The following is a 17,177-nucleotide window of genomic DNA, read 5'->3' as shown; positions in this document are numbered from 1 at the left end:
AGGCTGTGGCTACAAATTATAGACAATTTGTATATATGAAGTTACCAGAAAGATTGGTGAGAAGCAGGATACAGAAATGGGTTGATATCAGTATTCTTTGTGATTATCAGCATGGGTTTGTTAAAGTGAGATCATGTTTTACTAACTTACTTATGCACTTTAACAATGTGACAAATGTCTTGGACAAGGGAGATGCATATACTACTATATATGCATCTCCTATATACTACTTAGATTTTGCAGAAGCTTTTGATAGACTGCCACATGACAAGCTGTTAAATTGGATCGGTGACTGGCTGTCAGATAGGTATCAGAAAGTTGTATATTGGGGTGCCATATCCCAAAAGAGGAAGGTCACCAGTGGTGTGCCACAGGAGTTAGGTTTGGAACATTGTTGTTTAATTTGTATATTAATGATATTGGGATGGATTTAACTGGTAATAGGCAGCTGTTTGCAGATTATGCAAAATTGAGGAGAGCAATGAAGAGTCAAGCAGATGTTATGGCCTTACAAGAGGACTTGAATAGATTGCATGAATGGGCAGATAAGTGGAACTATCAGTTCACTGTTGCAAAGTGTAAGGTTTTGAAATTTATTAAACAACAATGGAATGCAAAGTATACAGTTAGTGGGGAAACTTTACAGGAGGTAGAGGAGATGAGAGATCTGGGAGTGGAACTGAAATTCAGAGGCTATTGCACAAGTTGTGAAGATGTCACATTGGATAATCACAATGATGCCGAGGACCCTGACAAGCAGAAATAAAGAGGTTATGATACCATTGTATAAAAGGCCTTTCAGGCCTTATATGGATTATTGTGCATAGATTTGGTCATTGGCTTTCATGGTGATGAGGATATATTAGGGTCCAGAGAAGATTCACAAAGGTGGTTAGTGGTCTTGTACTAGGACAGGTTGAGAGAATGTAAATTGCAAATTCTGGTGAATAGGAGGTGGAGAGGGGATATGATTGAGATATAAGTTAGTCAGGAGTTGCTATCAGATTAACATGGAAGAGATTTTTCATGGAATGGGGGGTTAGAAAACAAGAGGCCATCCCTGTAAACTGTATAAAGAGTGTGTGTGTGTGAGCAGAGGAATGAGGAGAATGTTCTTTACATAGAGAGTGGTAGGTGAGTGGAATGCATTGCCTGAGTGTATTGTGAATGTAGTCACATTGAATCAGTTTAAAGCACAGTTAGATGAACTTTCTTGTGCAATAGTGTGTACCTCCCATAATGAGTCTCTGACTCCATGGAAGTCGAATGTTAATAATAATAATCAATCCTATAAAACCCTTTAAGTAACTTAAATGTTTCTGTCATATCTCCTCTTTTTCTCCTATCAACCAACTTCTGCAGTCCACACACCTTCAATCTATCCTCATAGGAAACCTAAACTTTAACTCTCTCTCTCTTTACCATCACCCCTAAATATCCAACTTCATCTATTTCTTGGAGTGCAGTTCCATCAGTGTGGTACACAGCTTGTAATCTATTTATCTCAAAATGCATAACTTTACATTTCTCCACATTAAAGTGATGCCCATTAACTTTTGCCTATACTTACAGCCTGTTTAAATTGTCCTGCAAGCTCCTCTACATTGCCTTAATGATTAACCATTACTCTGCCTAATTTCATATAATCAGAAAACAACTGAATATTTCCTTTCAGGTTATTGCCTATATCATTTATGTGCAAATTAAACAGTAACGATTCCAGCACTTAATCTTGTAGCATACCACCAGTCATGTTTTTGTGTTGATTCTTTTCCTCCATATACCACTTTTTGATATTTGTCCAGCAGCCATCCCTTATCCACATAACCAGCATATTATCTATTCCCATTTGTTCTAATTTGTGTAACAATTCCATGTAGTATTCTCTCAAATGCCTTTCCAGCAGAATCATCTTGTAGCCATTTTCTTTATCCAACTCAACTGTTACTCTATTATGAGAAGATTACGAGGACATGACTGATCCTTCACAAAGCCATGTTGCTCCTCATATTATTATGTGACACCTCCAGGGAGTCCAAAGACTCATCGAGGGAGAGTATGCCAACAGCATTGAACGATTGATCCTCTTCCAACTACTAACTGCGCTCAAACTTGCTTAACTTTTTGCGAGCCATTAGTAGCAGGGGCTCTACCAACCAATCTTTGCTTGGTTCTTGATTTGAAAAGGTGCTTAAATGATGCAGTATCTGAATGTGTTTCTAGAATTTGAAGAACAAATTAGGTGGAAGTGAAATGTGCAACCTTATCCATAAGATGATGATATGGAAGGAATATTATGAGAATAAGAGTTAGAGGAGTTATGAAATGTATGAAGCATATGCCAGCAAAGTTGCAAGTATTGTATGGAAAGCTAAACTGGAGTAGAAAAAGAAATTGCCTGCACAGGCTAAAAGGCAATCCAAAAGAATTTTATCAATTTGCTGCAAGTAAAAGAAAGAGTGAATATGAAATAATAATTTTACTGAATGTAAACAAGTAAGCTTGTCTCAGGAGCAATTATTCAAATATTGAGGGCTCACTTCACTAAAAATCTATCAGCCTGGTGTATGTGAAATAGTGCTTAGTTTTACCACTACATTGGAGGAAGAGATAGAAGAACATGAGAAGGAAGTTCTAGAACTGTTACATAATCTGGGTAAGAATTTGCATGGGAACAGATGGGATATCAGTGCATATGCTAAAGAAATGCTCAGCTGAACTGTCTAGGCCCTTGACATGTTTGTCTAATTTGAGTTTTAGCTCAGGAAAGATCCCACAGGGATGGAAAGAATGTATGATAATTCCACTGCACAGGGGTGGTGCAAAGACTGTGTCTAACTGTCAGTATCACTGGAGTGATTGTGGAGATTTTAGAGAGGTTGGTAAGAATTGCATACAGAAATGGATTGACAAACAAGCTATACTTTGCAAGCAACAGCACAGGTTTACTCAAGGATGATCATGTCTGAGCAATTCACTCTTATTTTATAATGTTACAGTCGAGTTGGATGAAATGAATGGATGCACTATGTTACTGTTAGACTTTGCTAAGTCATTTGATAACATACCACATGAAAGGTTGTTGCCTGAACTGGAGAATGGATTGGAATATAAGCTATTGGCTTGAATAAGTGGGTGGCTGACAGAACGGTATCAGAAAGTGGAGGAGGTGAATCTACGAGGTTTAAGGTGACCAGTGGTGTGCAGTTAAGCAAGGAACTCGAGATACATTTTTCATTCACAGGACTGTGAGTTGAGGGAAACAGTTTGCCTTTTAAGGTAGGGAGTGCATCTAGTGTGAATAAGTTTAAGAGATGGTATGACAGTTGGTGTATGGCCTCCCTTGATGAGTCCTTGAATCCTTTGAGGTCTGATGATAAATAAATTAATGCTTAAGACTCAGGATAAAATATGAATGAGGAACAAGGCTTGTTTATGACTCTAGGATATTTTCTTGGGAATTATATTGCATGTGGGTTATTTGGTATCAGTGTGTGGATTTAAATTCATGTTGCAAAAATTATTTAGATCTGAGAGCTGGGTTAGAAGTAAAACACTTGATCAAAAATTGGAGACCAAAGATATGAGAGTTTGCACCAAAAAAAATAGAGGAGTGAATGGATGACATCAATGGCAGAATCATATTAAAAATTAGGATATTAGAAAGAACTTGACATTGTTAGCATTCGGGAATATGTCAGTAGAGCTAATCTAAAGTGGTGTGGTCAATAGAAAGTTAGTAAGGATGCAAACTTTTTATGTAGTAGTATTATCACAGTATTCTGTACATATCAGGAATTACTGGTTCACAAAGTAAGTAGATCTTTCTGCCAGACCTGATCAAAATGCCTTGAAGATATTAAAAGCAGCCACTTGGAATTTACCATATTTACCCTAACATTTGTCCAAAGTGGCTTAATGACTAGATTCCCTGTTGATTTGACAATGTGCAATATCCACTGGCAGTTGTTCATTAGTTGAGATTTCAACATAGCATAGAAATTGACTTTTTCTCCTTTTAGAGAATTGAGATGAGAGAAATTGGACAATAATTTTGTAAAGATTTCAAATACAACTCAAAAGATAATTGCAATGCTAAAACAAACATTCACATGTAAAGATAAAGATGTCATTTTGCCTCTTTACAAGGCCTTGATAAGACCTCACTTGGACTGTTGTGTTCAGGTCTGGTCTCCTGGTTTCTGTTGTGATTCTGATATAGTGGAGAGAACAAAGGAGAGTTAAAAATGATATCAGAATTGTGAAATACTGATTATAAAGACAGATTGAGAATTTGTAGACAGCAGACACTAGCAAACAGGAGAAAGAAGGATGATATGATATGAGGCTGAGGAAAGGATAAGAGGGCATCCTTGGAAGCTGAGAATAAAGGCTGCCAAGAAGGGTGTGAGGGCTAGATTTTTCTCTCAGAGGGTGGTTTGTGATTGGAATGGATTGCCATTGGATGTTGTGAGTGCAAGCAGTGTGAATGAATTCAAGAATAAGTATGATAGCTAGTGTGTGTAGTATGTGGCCTCCCTCGATGAGTCTCTGACTCCCTGGAGGTCTCTCTATAATAATAATAATATTGAAAGTTTATTTTTCACTTGGTTAGAGTATAATAAATTTAGTTTAATCCTTTATCCAAGTGTGAGCAAACAAAGTTTGCGCCTGAAAGTATCTTCAGGACTGGGGTAAGGTACCTTACCCCAGTCCTGAAGATACTTTCAGGCTCCCACTGAAGAGACCTCAATAAAGGTCGAAACTAGTCTGGGTTGTGGCCCTTCCCTTAATGCATAACATTAGACATATCCGCAAGGAGATGTGTTTTGCATTATGGGAGAAACTGAGATAGGAGTGTTGGTAGCTTGCTCCACCTTTGCAAGGAGTGCCCTGGTGTTGTACCACCTTACCCCAGTCCTGAAGATACTTTCAGGCGCAGACTTTGTTTGCTCACACTTGGATAAAGGATTAAACTAAATTTATAATAATATTGAAAATTTAGAAAATGCATCCAATAAATGGACATGGTATATGTGTACATTTATATTGCTAATTTTTTTTTTTTTCCAGGCTTTTACTAGATGGAGCAACTTTTATTGCAATCCATAAATCACGTTACTTGAAACATATAGAAGGATTTGCATTAGGTCCGGGTCCATTTGTTGCAGCATTAGAGTATGCAACAGAAACAAAAGCACTTGTTGTTGGAAAACCAGATAAGTTATTTTTTATGGAGAGCTTAAGGCCACTAGGTTGTGATCCGCCAGAAGCAGTTATGATTGGAGATGTAGGTAATTTTTTTTTACTTTTGTATTAATTTACATTCATATGATGTGTTAGGTATATCTGATAACTTTGTAAACCAGTTTTGATATACAAAAGTATTTATTTAATGACATATTTCTTCACATATTTCAAGAACATTTGTACGTTTATTTGTTAATGAGAGAAAGAACGGGCATGAAAGGCATGAAATAATAATAAAAATGGAATAAAAATTTCCATTAAGGTATTAAACTTTCTTCCTACTGTGAACTTAAACACTCTTCTTTTTACTGATGATCAAATAATAATTTATTATTAAATTTAAAATACCTTCCAGAAAGATATTTTAAATTTAAATGAAATAGCCGATTATGGAATGATAATATCAACAGAAAAATCCAAAACTGATGGTCTTTAAAGGGCAAGATCCAATAATAACTAAAATAGTAATAAATAAAAATATTTTAAAACAGATGAATTCATTTAACTACCTAGGATGTATGATTACATATATGAAAATAATAAACTAAAAATTGTGAAATGTTTAAAAATAACAAGTGTAATTAACTCTATATTTAAACCTAACCTAGTTCAAAAACAAACTAGATTAAAAGTATACAATACATTAGCCCTACCAGTCCTATTGTATGGAAGTGAAATCTGAGCAATAAAACAAAAAGACAAACAAAGATTAGTAGCAGCTGAAATGAAGTTTACGAGAAAAAACTGCAAAGTATACCCTATTCAGTCACAAAAGAAATGAAATTATGAAAGAATTAAACCAGGAATCAGTAATAGAAATAATAAAAAAAAATATATAAACATAAATGGATGGAATACGTTGAAAGAATGAAAACAGAAAGATTACCAAAACAAGTATTAAATTACAAACCATAAATTAAAGATACCAAGAAATTATATACTTGGTTTAATCCTTTATCCAAGTATAAGCAAACAGAGTTTGTGGATGAAGTATTTTCAGGACTGGGACAACTCATATAAGGAAGCTAAGACTTCTCATTACTTGCCTTGGTATCCCATAATGCAAAGCACATCTCCTTGCAGACATGTATAATGCTATGCATTATGGGAAGGGTCACTACCCAGACCGGTTTCCCTGTTTAAGTGCAGAGTTACCTCTCCAACAACTCGTGCGATCACTCAGATCACTCAACAATGAGCGACCTGAGTGATCATTTAATTCAGTGGTGGCTCTGCTCAGTGACAGGCTCACCTACCACCAAGCAGAACTGCTCATATTCCAGGAAAAAGCATCAGCCAAGGAAGCCCTGATACAGGCCACCCAACGGATCCAAATCCCTGGATGCTCAAAAGTTCCCTAAGGCAAAAACCCTGCTTCCCCGGAATCAAACCACCAACTGATTTCAACCTTTATTGAGGTCTGTTCAGTGGGAGCCAGACCCAGATGTGATACTAAGGTCTGGGTAGTGACCCTTGATCTCACCCGATGCTCCAGTTTATCCCACAGATGTTCAATAGGAATGAGATCAGGGCTCTGTAGAGGCCAGTCAAGGGTGGTGACATTCTTGTCCACAAACCATACAGTTACAGCAACAGCAGCCTTATGATGTGCATTGTCTTGCTGAAAGAAACAATGGTCAGTTCCATAGAAATGCCACTAAGTAAGAAGGATTGCATTGTCCAGAATGTTCAGATACCGCTCAGAGATTAATGTTCGTGGCACCAGAAACAGAGGTCCAAGGTCAAACCAGGAAAAACAGCACCACCTCTGAATTTTATAGTAGTGGGTCATGCACTCTGGTGAAAGACATTTACTATGCATCTGTCACACCCACACACCTGTTCATCTGATCAGTAGAGGATGTAGCATGATTTGTCGCTCCATAGCACAGCTTTCCAAGCTTCCACATCCCACTGTGCATGCTTTTTGCACAACTGAAGATGAAACTGCATGTTGGTTTGGGTAATAATTTGGGGCTTGCATATTGCAGTCTTACCATGGAAACCCATGTTGTGAGCCTTGGTTTTGAATGTTTTTATGCAGCTTAATGTTTCAGTCAGTGCTTGGAACTCTGAATTCAACATGTTGACTGATGAATGGTAGTCATGTTCAATGAGTATGATGACTTGTCCACTGCAGGTAGCACTTGCATTTGCCCCCCCCCGCTTCCATCTCAGTATTGTATTATTGATTATTGGCCTAGAATGACCCAATTTCTCAATTTGCGAAACAGATAGGTCTGCAACATGGTATCCTATCACAATGCTTCTTTCAAACTCTGTCAGTTCCTTTCTCACAGCCATTTCACTTGGACACAGTTTTTCCAAGTAAGCAAACAGAGTTACCACGAGTTGCCTCAGTCTTGCACTATGTGCAGGCGCAAACTTGACTTACTTGTCTGTTTGCTTACTTGGGAAAAAGGATTAAAACCAAGTTTAAATAATTACTTGGTATCTTTAACATATGGTATACCTGGGTAAAAAAACTTTCTACATCTTTCTCTCATCCGGAGATTTTATTAAATAAGGTCAAAGAACCTTGTTTAGGTAAAATATAAGCTCTGCATTATTTCAACCTTAGCATTTTTTGGGCTTGGCTCCCACTGACGAGACCTCAATAAAGGTCGAAACTGGTCTGGGTAGTGGCCTTTGCCTTTAATGCATAGCATCATACACCTCTGCAAGGGGATGTGCTTTGCATTAGGGGGAAATACTAAGGAAAGTGATCAGACCTTAATCCACCTTTACCACGAGTTGCCTCAGTCTTGCTCTATGTGCAGGTGCAAACTTGACTTACTTGTCTGTTTTTGCTTACTTGGGAAAAAGGATTAAAACCAAGTTTAAATAATTACTTGGTATCTTTAACATATATATATATATATATATATTTCATAAAAAATATGTTTGCAGATATCGTACTCTAAATAATTGTATTTAGAGTACAGCTGATGTTTATGCTGGCTTCTTTTCATAGTTTGTCTTTTTATTGCTGGTTTTCATGCCAGATTTGTTACACCAGTTATAAACTTTAGGTAATTAATCCTGTCTACTTGTACTGGGTTTATTTAGGAGTATAGAATCATTTGCATAAAGTAAACAGATGAGATTACCATTTCCAACAATGATATCAGGTTTAATATCACTGTTTCATAATGTGATCTGTACAGATGATGAATAACAACAAAGGTAGTATGCTGAAAGTTTATTTTTCACTTGGTCAGACTATAATAAATTTAGTTTAATCCTTTATCCAAGTGTGTGCAAACAAAGTTTGCGCCTGAAAGTATCTTCAGGACTGGAGTAAAGTGGTACAACACTGGGCAACTCCTTGCAAAGGTGGAGCAAGGAGTCGCCCGGTGTTGTACCACTTTACTCCAGTCCTGAAGATACTTTCAGCCGCAAACTTTGTTTGCACACACTTGGATAAAGGATTAAACTAAATTTATTAAAGGTAGTATGCATTTGTGTCTTTCATCTGATCTGGCATCAACTGTCTTCCTGTGTCGCTTTCAGTTCTAACTGCTGACTGACAACTTCAGTGTAGACTATGTATTGCATGATACAACGTTTTGTTTTACACCATAACTGTATTGAGCAGCTTTTTTTCTAGGAATGCTGTTTTGTCCTTTACAGGTCTACAAAATTTAAATTCAGATCCTTTTTATATTCCCAAGATTTTTCAACTATTTCCTTAAAGTGAATATCTGATCCTGACTACCTCTGTTTGCCTTGTTCTTCTCCAAGTTTTTCTTCCACAATTTTTCTTAGTTTCTTTTCAAGTTTGTCTGCATAAATCTTTCCTGGAAAATGCAGTAGAGGCATTTCTTTATTCTCACATTGTTTTATTTTTTTTTATATAGATGGGTACTAAACTGTCCTGGTTGGCCAAGTGCTTAGCATACGTGTTCTCCAGCTAAAAGACTGTGGGTTTGAATCATGCTTTGGTCATCCATGTTTGTGATGTCCTTCATTCACTCATACATACATTGCATGCGCTCTTCTTAAGATGGACTGGATCACAACAGAAGTAGACCCCTACATTGAGGAGGGGAGCTCTCTCAGTAATTTACAAAATCAGAGGCACCTTTACTTTAATCATCTGGAATTTGACCCTTATGAATTATGTAGTGCAGCAATTGTAAAACTTTCATACCTCCATCTTTGAGCATTTCTTGCCAGATATAATCTACTTCAGTTGCCCTTTTTTTTACATTTGAGGTTTTTGATAGGTTTTTTCCTACCTCAAGTATTGATATGTATTCCTGATTGTGCCTTCCTCTCAAATATTTTCTACCACTGATCTGGCATTTCTTGTTTCATTTAAGATTCTTTCTAAGTAATTACTCCAGACATCTAGAATATCTTTATCTTCAGTTTTCATATCACATCTATGATATCTGATTTCTTTTACTGATATTGCTATCAAGTACTCTTTCTCTCAATTCTGCACTTTTTTTTAATAGCCTCCAGAACATTTTGCCATTTTCGTGATATTTATCTTCTTGTTACTAGTCTTACTTTGACTTTTGTTTACCTATTTTTACGCACTGCTTCACTTTCTTACATTCTTATATGTGTTCACACTACTTGCTAATCTACTTGTTAGAAATTTTTATACTCTTCTTTTTTATCCATTACTGCGTCCTTAACTTTTTAGGCGAGAAATGAATTTCATCACCCACTGTGAGACCACCGCTTTGCTTATTGGAGGTCTGAAGTGGCTGGAAAAAGTTCCATGTTTTGTCTCTAGAGTAGTGTTTTCAGACTTAAAAATAAATAAATAAATTACAAAAAAAAAATTAAATTGATAACAATGGCAAAAAAAATTCTTAGCCCTTCCAGAGTATTAAATGTACTATAGGTTTATGACGACCTTTCATGGGTAGGAACCACACATTAAAAAAATATCCTGAGTACACTATGGAGTTCTGATTTTTCTCTACTTGCAGGCAACTTCCCCACATACCTTTGGAAGTGTTTTCTTCAGAATCTGCTGAAGTTTGATTGTTTTCAAAGTCCTTAGTTTATTATCCAAACATATTTGTACAAAATTTTCTTACATATTTTTGTTTTCAGTATGATATTCATTTTTGTCCTGTTCAAAACTAAGTGATCACTTCTTTTTTCCAACTCCCTGTATTATCCTTATCCAGTGTGATGATATTGCTATCCAAAATAATGTAGTAAGTTCCATATTTATTGTCTTCTCTTCAAATGAATCTGTGCACATCTTTGTTGGAACATGGTGTTAATGATGACCAGTTCATGTCCTGAACAGAAATCTCACAGGTAATTATCATTATTATTAGAATTTCTCTTTTCCCAACTCATTTCTATGAGTTTGTAATTTTTTCCAATACATTTCTCTGTTTGGTATTAATTTTTTTACTCTGCTGTTTAGATCTCCAACAAGGACTATTTTTTTTCTTTATATCAGTTACCTTCTCTAATGACTCAATAAATCCCTAAACTTCTTTCATTGTTAGCTTTCTCTGGGTCCAAGCATACATGTTTCATTGTCCAGTCATTGTCTATTTTGACATTGGCCAACATTACTCTTCTTGAAATCACCTTCCATTTAAGAAAATTAGTTTTGTTTTTAGTGTTGAATATTATGGCTACTCCTTACTCTTCTTGACAGGAGATGAGATTCTTCTAAATGAATCATCTACAGTTGGTCTTCTTTGTTTTGTTAACACCAAAACAACTTTGTACTTCTTTAATTCTTCTGGCATTTCCACTTCTTTTCCAGTAGTACCTCTTGTGTCGATGGTGCCTATTTGAAACTGTGAGATTCTGCTGATGTCGAGTTTAGTTTTTTCTAGTATAGTTGAATTTTTACTGTTTGCCTTGGTTGACAAAAACAAGGATATTGTTTAACTGGATGATGTCCAGCCAGCGTAACATTTCATCTTGTTGTACCATCATTGTGTTTTGGTTTAAGCCAATTCAGAATACAGTTTGTCAACTAAACTCCAAATTGCCAACTGATCTTTGTTCATTCAGTATCTAAGTAGATACCTATTAATAGAATAGGCAAAAAAAAAAAAAAATAGGTGGAAATTGGATATTAGATTAGCAGCTTAGTCGATTCTCCCTATTCCTTAAAAGGTTATGTAGATGTCTCCTCCCAGTTATTTAACTTTCTCCCTTAAGTGGTCCCATTTTAGCTATGGAGAACAAATTTCTTCTCACCTGATTTTAAATATCTTAACAAGTCAATTGATCCACATGGCTTTCTTTGTATATTATGGATTTTATAAGGATATTTCGCTTCTCAAACTTCATTAATAAAATTGTTCTAAGTATCCTACCATAATATTAATAAATTCATTATATATGTGATGCAGTTAAAAGGTAGTTCTGCTAGATCCATAGTATTGATGAGTTTTTAGGAAATTGTCAAACTCTACATCCATGTTTACAAAAATTGCCCTTGTTACTCAAAATCATGCGTTTATCTTGACCATTCTAACCAACTCTTAAATTAGGATTTAATTATTGCCACAACGTGCATCAGTACTTTTCATTTTTAATGGAGAATTTTTTTTCCCTTTCCAAATTGAAGTTCAATTTGATATTGTGATAACCAACCAAAGAAAAAAAAAGTATGTTTTATCTAAAGCACTTACATGTGTTTTAGATTTTTCAAATCTGTCTTTAGCATGTGATGAAAGGATGGAAAATTGGAAAAAACAAAATTTGAATACCTGCTTTTCCACTTTCTTTATTAGTTTAGAGATATATCAGCAATCACATTATTGTTTCTGAGTAAATCAGTCATACTTTATTCCACTGGGCTTGGAAATATTTTCAGCCTCTTAATTCATATTCTCTCTTTATGTTTTGTGGTTTATATTTAATGAAATATTCAGCCATATAGCATAACATAAGTATAAGACATATTTATAGGCCCTTTATGCATTTCCCCAACAGATTTGCATTTTGAGGCATTTTCTTTACCCCCAAAAGTTCACTATTTGCAGTTTTATAGTCATGGTAAACTGCCAGTCAGAACCATAACCCACCAAAATTTTAAGTGTATTTCTGTATCTCATTATGTATTAATTATATAGGGCGGGTGCGGTTAAAGAAGCGAGCCCAGCAGGTGGAGAGGATGTTGCGAGTGGGAACATTGAATGTTGGAAGCATGACTGGAAGGGGAAGAGAGGTGGCAGACATGATGAGGAAGAGGAAGTTGGACATTTTATGTGTGCAGGAGACAAGGTGGAAAGGGGGAAAGGCAAAGGAACTGGGAGATGGATATAAATTGTTCTACTCTGGAGCGAATAACGAGGGAAGAAATGGTGTAGGAATTGTGGTGTGTGGCAGAATGAAGGGTGAAGTACTGGACGTGGGTAGAAGGAACGACAGGATCATGCGAATGAAATTGGGTCTTGGAGAAGAGCGGGTGGTCGTATTATGTGTATATGCCCCGCAAGTTGGTTGTACAGCAGAGGAAAAAGATGAGTTCTGGAACGTGTTAGATGAAGAAATGAGGGAATTGGAAGAAAATGAGATTGTGATTGTCGGAGGAGACTTGAACGGGCACATAGGAAGACAGAATAGAGACTGTGAAAGGGTGCATGGTGGCCACGGAGTGGGAATGATGAACCAGGAAGGAGAGAGTGTTGTGGACTTTGCAGTAGCGTTTGATCTGGCAATTGTGAACTCGTTTTTCTTCAAGAGGGAAGAACATTTGATAACATTTAGAAGTGGTAACAACAGCTCACAAATTGACTACATTTTGACTAGAAGAAAACATCTTAAGGTTGTGACAAATTGTAAAGTAATTCCAACAGATCAAGTAGCACAACAACATCGACTGCTGTGTGCAGACTTTAAAATAAGATCGAAGATAAGAACTTCTGGTTGCCATGGGATGAAGACAATTAAGTGGTTTCGCTTAAAAGAGGAGAGTGTGAGGAATCGTTTTAGTGAGAGAGAGTGTTAGAGAGGATTTCGGATGGACTGGAAAGTGTACAAGATTGGTGGAAACATAATTCAAAAGTAATCCTGAGCTGTGCAATCGAGGTGCTTGGTGAGACATCTGGAAAGATTAGAGAGCAGAAGGAGGGTTGGTGGGGGAATAATGATGTACAAGTGGCAGTGACAGCTAAGAGGAAGGCAAAGCAGAAGTGGGATGAGTCAAGAGTGGAAGAGGACAGAGAGGTGTACAAAGAGAGAAAGCAAGAAGCCAAGAGAGTTGTGGCACAGGTGAAGGCCATGGCATATCAAGATCTGTATGATCAATTAGAAACAAAGGAAGGACAGAGAAAAATTTACCAACTAGCGAAATGTAGAAATAAAGCAGCTAAGGACATCTTACATGTGAGGCAGATCAAAGATGCTGAAGGAAGAGTATTATGGAGGGATGTGGACATAAGAAACAGATGGAAAATATACTTTGAGGGACTTTTGAATGAGGAAAATGCAAGGACTCACAGAGGAGATGGCCAGCCTTCTGAGGGGATGGTGCAGAACATCAGTAGAATGGAAGTGACGGAGGCCATGAAGAGGATGAGGAATGGAAAAGCGGTGGGCCCCGACAGAATTCCAATGGAGGCATGGAAGGCACTGGGGGAAGAGGGAATTGACCTGCTGTGGGACCTGTTCATGAAAGTTTGCCAACAGGAAAATATACCCGATGAATGGAGGGAGAGTATTCTTGTTCCCATCTACAAGAGTAGAGGGGATGCACAAGACTGTAAAAATTACAGAGGAATAAAGTTGATGTCCCACACAATGAAGATCCTAGAAAGGGTTCTTGATGGTAGATTGAGGGAGGAGGTGGAGATTGCAAAGGAACAATTTGGCTTCATGCCTGGTAGATCAACAACAGATGCTATCTTTCGATTACGACAGATGATGGAAAAATATCGAGAGAAACAAAGGGAGCTACATCTGGTATTTATTGATCTGGAGAAAGCATACGATAGAGTGCCAAGGCAAGAAGTCTGGAGGTGTCTGAGGGAGAAGAAGGTACCGGAGAAATATGTCAGGTTGGTGCGGGAAATGTACAGAAATGTGAAGACAAGTGTTCGGACCTGTTTGGGACAGACAGAAAGTTTTCAAGTAACAGTTGGCTTGCATCAAGGGTCAGCATTAAGTCCGTTTCTGTTTAATATTGTGATGGAGGTGGTAACAGAGGAGGTGAGAGAAGATGCACCTTGGACAATGTTGTATGCAGATGACATCTTGCTGTGTGTAGATTCAAGAGAAGAAGCAGAAACTGAACTGGAAAGATGGAGAAAAGTACTGGAAGAGAGAGGTATGAGACTGAGCAGAAGTAAGACAGAGTATATGTGTTGCGCAGTGGGCGGTGGCCAGGAGACAGATCTGGAGCTGGAAGGAAATGTCATCAGGAAGGTTAGAGACTTTAGATACTTAGGTTCAACAGTGGAAGAAGATGGAGGAGCTGAGAAGGAAGTGGGATGCAGGATTCAAGCGGGTTGGAGGAACTGGAGGGAAATGGCTGGAGTGTTATGCGATAAGAGGCTGCCGATCAATCTGAAAGGCAAAATTTATAGGACAGTAGTGAGGCCAGCTATGACATATGCTATAGAAACTGTGGCCCTGAGGAAAAATAACATCTGCAGGAATGGAAGTAGCAGAGATGAGAATGCTTAGGTGGATGTGCGGTGTGACCAGAAAGGATCGTCTTAGAAATGACTATGTCAGGGGAACAGTGAAAGTTACGAACTTAGGAGTGAAAATACAGGAAGCAAGGTTGAGATGGTTTGGTCATGTGATGAGGAGGGAGGACGAATATGTGGGAAGAAGGGTCATGCAGATGGATGTGCAAGGAAGGCGGAAGCGTGGGCGGCCAAAGAAGAGATGGAGGGAGCTGGTAGAAGAGGACTTGAAGATGAAGAACTTGGATGTGGTGACAGCCCAAGACAGGAAGGTGTGGAGGAGACTCATAACAAACAGTGACCCCACTTAAGTGGGAGAAGCTGTAGAAGAAGAATTATGTATTAATTATATTTAAGATACATTTTGTGATTTTCCTTTAAACCACCTAACCGGCCATATGGATTAAATATATCAAAAATATATGATTTCTATCCATATAATTTTTTCTATAATATCCAATGGTTATATTGATTTCAATCAGGGCTGACTGGAGGTTTTGTGGTGCCTCGGGAAAATGCTGTTAATGGGAGTCTCAAAATATTTGCAAAAAAGAATTTTTTTATCAAAAAATCATGTAATTTTATTAAACATAATTTACAAACATTAAATACATAGTTATATACTAAAATATTTCCCATATCAATACATTTCTGAAAATTCTATTATCAAATTTTCTTAGAAATTTGAAAGTGTGGGGCCTTAGTCTGAGGCTCAAAAAAACGGACACCTGAGCCAGCCCTGACTTCAACGGACACTTTGCATTTATGTAATTATGGACATATATACACATCCAGGCCAGTATGGTGGTTAAAGCAACAATGAGATAAGTAATGAGAGAAACTAAATTGTTTTTGCATGTAGAATTCACTGTTCATGGTACATGTGTCAGTGATGATATCCAGCTTGTATTTCCTCCACTACTGGGTGTAGGCCTCTCCCATTGTGGGAGGTTTGGATCTACTTCTCCCATGGTAACTCATTCCACATTGGTGAGAGTATATACATTTGTATGAATGAATGAATATATGAAGGTGAAAGACAATCACAGACATCCATGCGCTAGATGGGATTAGAACCTGCAGGCTTTTGGCTGGAGAGTGGATATGCTAACCACTCGGCCACACAGGCTGGCCATGTGTCAATGCTATGGAGATGGGCGCTGACTTTTATCATTTCATTTTTTAGTTCTCTGAACCAGTTGCAGGTTTGTGCCCAGGGCTCCCCCCCCCAGTTTATTTATTAATATATACTGTTCACAATCTATCAGTGTTAATAGTTTAGACATTCATTATATATATATATATATATTTTATTTATTTATCTGGATTTCTAATACGTAATGCTGTTTAGAGACCTCCTGAAAGATTTGCGATTTTTGTTGATTTATTAAGTGTTTTCTTAGATTTAATTGTGTATTTTTAGTATATTATTGTAGTTTTTATAGTATAATTATTGTACTACAGCATTTTATAACATAATTGCAGAAATATTATTAGTTTTTACTACTCTTAAAAATGGCACTGAAAACACGCCATAACAAGGCAGTGCCTAATGCTCAAGTTGTTGCTGAGGAGAGCATTTGTCCTGATGAACACAAGTACTGCTACAGTCATGATGATAATTTGTCTGAGGATAAGTTGACATTAGAAATATCTCGATTAAAAGAAATTATTAAAAAATCGACCAGGGAATTGGAAAAGATGGAAAAACGTTTGACTAAACTTAGACATAAAATTAAAAATATGACAAACATAATTGAAAACCATAAAAGAAAAGTAAAAGAGATGGTAATTCTGGTAGGTACTAATAATTTAAGTAGTGACAAATATAGTATGAGAGAAGATATGAAAGGTCTGTTGGAAGAAGCGAGAAAGAAATGTGTGAGAGAGTAAAAATTGTAGGATTACTACCCAGATATGACAGTACTGAGTTAAGGAGGGCGATAATGGCAAATGATTTCATGTGCAGGCTGTGTAGAAGATATGAATGCGAGTTTTTAGATGTGTGGGGTGTGTTTGATGGCAGAAAAGACTTGTATAAGGATTGCCTGCACTTGAATTAATTTGGCATCAGAAGCCTGGAGAAATTACTTCTTGGTATAAGACCTAAAGCAGAGAGTCAGGGAAACTAGATCATCAAGAAAGGAATGGGAAAAATGTGTGCAAAAGTTCAGCTATTGTATGCAGACGTGATAAGATATGAATGTCTTCGAACATGGTTATGTATGTGGCGAAGGGGTGGAAAAATATGCTTTGGGTTTGGATCTTTTGAATATGTCTGTGGAGGAAAAA

The 17,177-nt window shown here is 37.1% G+C and overlaps 1 protein-coding gene across 3 annotated transcripts in view; it reads left to right on the top strand.

Moving 5' to 3' along the window:
* The window catches only part of LOC150110421 (haloacid dehalogenase-like hydrolase domain-containing protein 2), a 71,145-nt gene that overhangs the window by 36,752 nt on the left and 17,216 nt on the right, over window positions 1-17,177 (top strand). For 2 of the 3 annotated variants that reach the window (XM_090393674.1, XM_090393665.1), the window contains exon 4: window positions 5,074-5,290. In XM_090393674.1, coding sequence (XP_090249800.1) covers window positions 5,074-5,290 — 217 coding nt within the window. Of the gene's footprint in view, window positions 1-5,073; window positions 5,295-17,177 lie in introns of all 3 variants that reach the window. The other variant, XR_016548410.1, reaches the window with a different exon arrangement.

Source organism: Typopeltis vanoorti, chromosome 1 (assembly GCF_054136105.1).
Source record: "Typopeltis vanoorti isolate ZY-2024b chromosome 1, IOZ_Tvanoo_1.0, whole genome shotgun sequence".
Classification (NCBI taxonomy): domain Eukaryota; kingdom Metazoa; phylum Arthropoda; class Arachnida; order Uropygi; family Thelyphonidae; genus Typopeltis; species Typopeltis vanoorti.
The sequence above is the reverse complement of the archived record's forward strand: the minus strand, read 5'-3'. Positions and strand labels throughout refer to the sequence as shown.